This window comes from Microtus ochrogaster, chromosome 7 (genome assembly GCF_000317375.1).
Source record: "Microtus ochrogaster isolate Prairie Vole_2 chromosome 7, MicOch1.0, whole genome shotgun sequence".
Taxonomy (NCBI): Eukaryota; Metazoa; Chordata; class Mammalia; order Rodentia; family Cricetidae; genus Microtus; species Microtus ochrogaster.
Genome location: NC_022014.1, coordinates 61,118,203 through 61,124,922, shown reverse-complemented (window position 1 = coordinate 61,124,922; position 6,720 = coordinate 61,118,203). Strand labels below are relative to the sequence as shown.

At 54.8% G+C, this 6,720-nt stretch overlaps 1 protein-coding gene across 1 annotated transcript in view; it reads right to left on the bottom strand.

Annotated features, from left to right (window-relative positions):
- Window positions 1-2,239: 2,239 nt before the first annotated feature.
- Ca4 (carbonic anhydrase 4) overlaps window positions 2,240-6,720 on the bottom strand; it is a 7,953-nt gene continuing 3,472 nt past the window's right edge. Inside the window, exons 2-8 of the mRNA XM_005350444.1 lie at window positions 5,821-5,874; window positions 4,808-4,963; window positions 4,123-4,268; window positions 3,930-4,016; window positions 3,753-3,819; window positions 3,478-3,641; window positions 2,240-2,729 (exon numbers count right to left, since the gene is read on the bottom strand). Of these exons, the coding sequence (XP_005350501.1) occupies window positions 2,535-2,729; window positions 3,478-3,641; window positions 3,753-3,819; window positions 3,930-4,016; window positions 4,123-4,268; window positions 4,808-4,963; window positions 5,821-5,874 (869 nt within the window). The 3' untranslated portion in view covers window positions 2,240-2,534. The remainder of the gene's footprint in view (window positions 2,730-3,477; window positions 3,642-3,752; window positions 3,820-3,929; window positions 4,017-4,122; window positions 4,269-4,807; window positions 4,964-5,820; window positions 5,875-6,720) is intronic.

Genomic DNA, 6,720 nt, shown 5'->3' with positions numbered 1-6,720 from the left:
CAGTCAGCACATAGCAGGGGTTCAATAAACATTCTTCATAGTCTGTGCTGGGAACCTTCCAGAAAAGGGACAGTGGAGCTCAGAGAGATCTGGCCTCGGCCTTTGTGCTTCCCCAGGCTGGCATCTGCAGGGAAGCACACATCTGCAGGGATGGAGTTGTGCATCCAGTGCCATCACCTAAGCAGAAGAATGAGAAAGGAAGGAAGGCTGGGGCACAGTCAGAGCAGGCTCCTTCCCTCGTAAGTAAGGAGGCACTGGCAGGCCCCATGCCCTTGGGGAGAACTGCCTCAGGAGCCAAGCAGCCTGGGAACAAGCCACTAGGGCCACCTTCTCCAGATGGGGGTCAACACAGAGCCAGTGAGTTCACTCAGAAGAGGTTGTTCTTCAGTGACGCACACTGACAGGAAGAAATGCCCCTCAACCTTCTTGTGTGGGGCCAAAGCCAGGGAGCAAGCTGCCCACTCATGGTGGCCAGCCAACTGAGCGGCTTCTCAAGGAGTGATGCCAGAACCGCAGAGCTGGTCTGAGGCCTGGATGAGCACAGCCCACTACATTAATTCCGCTAGGCTGATTGTGGAGTCAGCTAGACAGGAGCATGTCCTGGGCCTTCCACCTGGAGTGGAAAAGTCAAACCTCCTCTGGTCACTTGCAGAGGGCTAGAACTTTCTGCTTCTGCTGCTACTTTATTGGCTAAAGGCCAGGTGGAGGACAGGGTAGTGGGGAGGGAGATGGCAGGAGGGGTGTGAGGGAGAGAAAGGGAGGAGCAGTTGGTTGTCCAGTGCAGGAATGGCAGTTCTGACCTCAGAGTCCAGAGCCTGGGGAGGAGGCAGCTGAAATGCCTGCCGTGCAGGCTTCCTGGGAACTAGAGGAGAATGCTTGGTCCACACACCCCCTGCTGACACAGGCTGCCTGCTGTTGCCATGACTACACAATACCACCACCATTCCAGCTGGGTGGTCATTGGTGAAGCAGGAGGAAGGTACTTATTATTGGCCACAAATAGAAAAGAGAGTGAAAAGGCTGGTTTGTAGGGGGTATATGGCCATTCATCCTACCCCAGGCTTAGCTGAGTGGGGGTGCTGGGACCATTGTCCCCTCCAACCTGGCCCTCCTCTGGTTACCAGCAACAGGACAAAAACCTCATGTGCCCCAGTGGTTTACACCTTCCTATGGGGACACACGCCTCTCCTCGGCCTCAGGCAGAGCAACCTGGCTCTGGCTTGGATCCAGCTCTCCTGTTGACCTCCTATGACCTCACCCTCAAAACCCCAACATCGCCATGGATGGGGCCTACCATCTTTCCTTCTGTCTCTCCACTCACCCTCCCTGCAGTCCCTCCTTGGGAAAAATTCACAAGAGAGACATGACAGGAGGACACCTGACCCTTTTCCTATCACACCTATTGCTGACCCATCCTGATCCTGCCCTGGACATGAGCCTGGGAACTGGCTCCACCTTGTCTTTGCCTCTGCAACCCAGTGCCACAGAAGAGCGCATCCTGCCTGGCCCTGGGCGCTAACCCACCAGTGGTCCAGGATCTAGAATACCCAATCTGTCTATCCCTATGCCTCTGACTGATGCTCTGTTCTTCCTCCCCCTGCTTCCTGATGGGCAGCCTGCCCCACTCCCCGCCTGAGTGTTACTGAACCCAGGTGGCCTCCTTCCCTTGCAGATAGATGCCCCTGGCCCTGACCGTCCACGAAACTGCAGCTGCCCTTCCTAGTCTCTGTCACTGCCTTCCGACCTCTTGAACAACGTGAGTCTTTTGTCCACGTCCTGGACTGAGAACCCCAGCCATCTCCCTGTTTTGTCCCATCCCCTCCCAGTTATCTGCCAAGCTCCAGGGCAAATGAATGAATCCCTGTTCACCACCACAGCATTTCCAGGCTCCACCTGAGGGGTGGGTACCCAGCACCTCAAGGTATCTCCACTCTAGCTCAAACACGTAGCCTTCACCCAGCCTATTCTTAGGCTTCAGTTTCCACCACTTTTACTCTGACCCAAGAGCCTGGCTCAGAAGTCCTCTGACATTTTTTCATGTTGCTACTCCAAGGTCCTTTTAACGCCTTTCTGAGGCTAAGACGTGAGGGAGTGTGCATTGATAGAGCAATTCACATACTCAGGCAGGGTCATACCTACTCAGGAGAAATCTCCAGGGCCTTAAGGTCCCTGTCCTGTCAGGACTGGGGTGAAGGGAACAAGGTGATTTTCAGAGGTTTAAAAAAAGACTTACAAAGGGTTTCTCCAAAAATATATGCATATTTTATTTTGTTCACTTGTGGGTAGGGCCTGAAGGTCAGGGTCTCCCTTGGTAACCAACCCTGGGTAGCCTAGAATTCCCTATGGAGAACAGGCTGGGCTCAGTCTCAGAGATCCACATGTCTCTGCCCCCAGGGCTGGGATTAAAGGTGCGTGCCTCCAGGGCCAGCTACCCGTACTTTAATAATCCCCAAAATCCAACCTGCAAGTCTAGGAAAGTGAAGCCGTATCCTCTAAAGGCTGAGGTCAGAGGTCACATATCCAGAAGCAGTCCATCACTGGAGGAAGCCGGCCAGCAGGCAGGTAAGTGTAGGGACCACCAGGGTAGGCAAGGGCAAAGCCAGCAGCTGTCCTGGGGCGTGGGACCTGAACACCTGGCGGTCTCCAAGCTGCTGCACGGGCCTCACGTTGTCCTCCATAACGAACTTCTGTTCTTCATCGTAGAAGAGCCGCTTGGAGAATTCCAGGAACTGTGAGAGAGACGGGACCCGGCTCAGCAGGTGGAGCCACGTTCCTTGTGTGACCTCAGGCCAGAGGCATCACCTCTCGGAGCCGGAGCCATGTCAGAAAGGAAGAGGGGGGCTCGGAATGACTACCATGAGTATAGAATGTGGCGTTTGTGGGGAGCTGAGTTCCGTTGTCTTCCCTTTCCTCTACCGGTCCCTTCTCAGCCCTGTTAGCGTCACTGTTGCTGTGGTACAGTGGCTCTTGAAGGTGACCGTTCTTCAGCCTCAGCTGAAGGAGCTCAGGGGACCCCAGCCCTAGAGTATCTGATTCAATAGAAGTGGAGTGAGCCTAAGAATAGACATGTCTAGAAAGTTCTCACTGGTGAAGATGTTGACGTCACCCTTTGAGAATCACTGCTACAAACCCAAGGGATTTTGGTCCTTTGGCTTCCTGCTGTCTATTGTAGACTCAAGTGTTGTTTGTTGGATGGCTCCCTGATAGCACTAAGGAAGTGGTTCCCCACACTAACCAGTCAGCTCCCCCACTTTTGTGGAAGACTATTCTGGGCACCCTTTCCACAACTTCCCACAGGGCCCCCTATTCAGGAAAGCGGCGAACAGCCTTCTCTCCAGCCTGTCTCCGCTAGTGGAAACCTAAGGACCGCTGCAATGATCCCCATCTCCCTACCCCAGAGACCTGTGGGGCAAGCAGCAAGGGCTTGAAGGAGCTGGACTCCATAGGGAGAATGCACCTTGCCCTAGGCCTGCGTACCTGGTCCTTGTGGAGCTTAATGGGCTCCTCGAACACAGTCCAGATGACCGTCTCATCACAGGTTGGCGTGGTCAGCGAGCCCTGGTAACGGAAGTAGTGAACCAGTTTCTCCTTCTTAGGAAGCATGTCCTCTAGGGAGATCTCATTCACTGTGGTGTTTGTACCTAGGTGGGGGACAAAGTCCCTTACATATGGCACTCTTGAAAGTTGCTACCCCAGCACCTTTGCCCCTTCTATTATGGGAAGAAGCCATCTCCTCCCCAGTCCTGACTCACTGGGTTTGGAGATATGGGGCAGCGCCTCCACCAGGGGCTGGAAGGCCTTGTTCTCCTCATCTCCCACCTGGAATGGGAGGGACGGGAGCTAAAGAGAGGTCCTGGGGAGCTGCTGGGGACAAGCAGCTCTTTCTGGAGGAGAGCCGGCCTCCAGACTTGAGGGGATGGGAGTCCCACCTCAATCATGAATGCCAGCACTGCATTCTTGTCCTTGGAGTCCTCAACTGCGTTGCTTGATGTCCCCTTCTCGTGTACGATGTGCATCTAGGGGGTGTGGATGGGTGACGTATGGGGAGCTGGACCACCCATCCTGCCCACGGCGGCTCCATACCCAGAACCCAGCCCAGGCACCAGCTCGAAGGCACCTCACCTCCATGGCAAAGTGTTTCCCGTTGATGCTGTGTTCTGAGCCTTTGTTCAAATCCTGTGACCAGTGCAGGTGCAACTGCACAGCCTGGTACTGTGCAGGCAGGTCTCCTCCAGTGATGAAGCTTCCGTTCCCCAGCATCATTTTCACTGGGGGACACCAGAGTGGGCAAAGTCCTCACACTGGCCTCCCGGTGCCCACGCCAGCCCCCACCTTCACTAGGCCCTGAGAGGTGGGCGGGAGATGCAGCCTACACTCTTACTGGCGGCCACACCGTCTCCCTGCTCACCTTGCTCTCCCCTACACCCATCCGAAAATGCACTCCTGTCCCGGGCCTGCCTCTGTTTTGACTCCCTCTGTGGTGACCTGGCGTCCCCAGGATAACGTCCAAACTCCTCAGCCCTGGTGAACCGTTCTGGGCGTGGGTCATCTCCTCCTGGCTTCCGTCTATGGCCTCTTCCCCCACAGCTGCTCCTGCTCACAGTTCCCCCACTCAAAACACCCAAGCAGTTTCACGCCTCTGTGCTTTTGCAAAGGTCGGCCCCTCCTTCCGGGAACATTCCCTCCCTTCACCCACCCTGTTCTGACGAAATGACTGAAAACACACCTAGCTGATGGAGCCTCCTCTCTAGAAGCTCAGTGGCTCCTCCCACCTCCAGGCCTGCCCGTCTAGCCCACAGAGACCCACCTGAGTGTCCATCGTTCTTGACTTCCCACCTCTTCTTTTGGTCATAGCCAAAGAAGGTGAAGGGCTTCAGGTCGGGGTTCACCTTTGCCTCCTTGGTGACGATGTTGATGGGGGACTGGTGGTTCTTCTGACAGTCCCCAGTCCATTGGTCAGGTCCTGAGCGGGCGGAAAGGGCTAAGAGTCAAGGGCACATTGACCCAGCAACATGAGTCAAGGTCTTTGGACGCTGGTGAGGTCCAGAGCAGGATATGAGTCTCAGAATTCTGCCCTGGTGTTCTTCCTCCTCCTGCATGCTGGCACAGGCAGGTGCGTGGGTCTCTGATGTGGCTGAGGGTTGGGGATTCGGAGAAAGGGGTTAGGGAGAAGCCGGCTTGCCATTGATGGATGGCTAAGAGCTCTGGGATTCAAGTAACCTTAGGCTGTTGAACTCTGGCTTTCTCAGTGGGAACCTGAACCCCTAAGGTGTTTCCAGAGAATGTCGGGAAGATTAAAAGTTCCTGAGGGGGAGACACCTTTTCAGCTTTGGAAACCGTGGAGGATGACCCCCAGAAGAGCTGTGCCGGAAGGAACCTGGATCTGGCAAGACATTCTCTAGGGCATGGGAGGGAGGGAGAGCCAGACAGGCAACGCCAGCATTTAGCTAGGTAGGGGCAAGACAGTGGCAGTTCCTCAACACAGCAGGCTACAGGGAAATTGGTCAGCGTTAGGAAAAGTGCCAGGGAGGCAAGGGGGGTGTGGCTCGGCGGTAAAATGCTTCTTGTCTAGCACCTGCAGGACCCTGGATGACTCAGCACTCCAACAATAAACTCCTAAGAACCCTCTCCCACTTCCACCTCAAAGAGCTTGACCGGACTTAGCCTCCATTATGTGGGGAAAAAAATAGCAAATGTGCTGCTAATTTAGTTTCCGGGGTCAGCAGCCTCAGTGACATCCGCCATATCCTAGTCACTGAGTGCTGGACTCGCGTGCAGGTGCGCATGTGTTGGAAGGGGCTGCTGGCGGGCAGTACTCACCCTTGCAATTGCTGTTGGGCTCCTTGGCCTGGATCTCATAGCACCAGTGCTCATCTGGAACAGAGAAAGGAAGAATGTGAACCCTAGGCATGCGTGTGAATTGTTCACACAGCCCCGTGGACCAGAGCCTGGGAAAAAAACCTGGTGTGAAAACTTGGGTGGGGATGGGAGCCTTCTGTAGTGTGGGACTGAAGTCCCCAGGGACTTAACAATCAAAGGAAAGGCTGCGATTGGAATGGCCTGTGCACACGACTGTAATCCCAGCACTGGGGTGGGGAAGTGGGGAGCAGAGGCAAACAGATCTCTTGTGTTCCAGGCCAGCCTGATTTACAGAGCAAGTTCCAGGCCAGCCAGGGCTACGCAGAGAAACCCTGTCTGGAAAAAACAAAGTACAACAAAGCCATCGTAGGAATGTCAGCAACACCGAGTACCATCATGATCCTAAAGGGCTATCTGAGGCTGCTCACTCTGTCCCTGGGTCAGCAACCTCTTTTCCTGCCTGCATCCTGCCCGGAACCTAAAAGGAGGCTCAGTTGAGAGCAAAGGATGAGAACACTCCTTTCTGGAACAATCTGAGTGGGTTCCAGCCTTCCAAGTCAGGCTGCCTTGGGGATGGGGAAGGAGGGTGCTGATGCAGGCCACAGGGGGATGGGCAACCCTTCCTTAAGGCCAGTGTTACTGAGGAAAGCAGCACAAAGAGCCATAGGGATGCAATCAAGTGTCCAAGGGAGCCATGCAGGGGCACAGCACAGCCTGGCATTCTGCATTTCTCCTGTAAAGTTAAATCTGCTCTAAAAATAAGGTCTACAGGAGAAAAAGACACACACACACACACACAGAGAGAGAGAGAGAGAGAGAGAGAGAGAGAGAGAGAGAGAGAGAGAGAGAGACAGGGAGAGG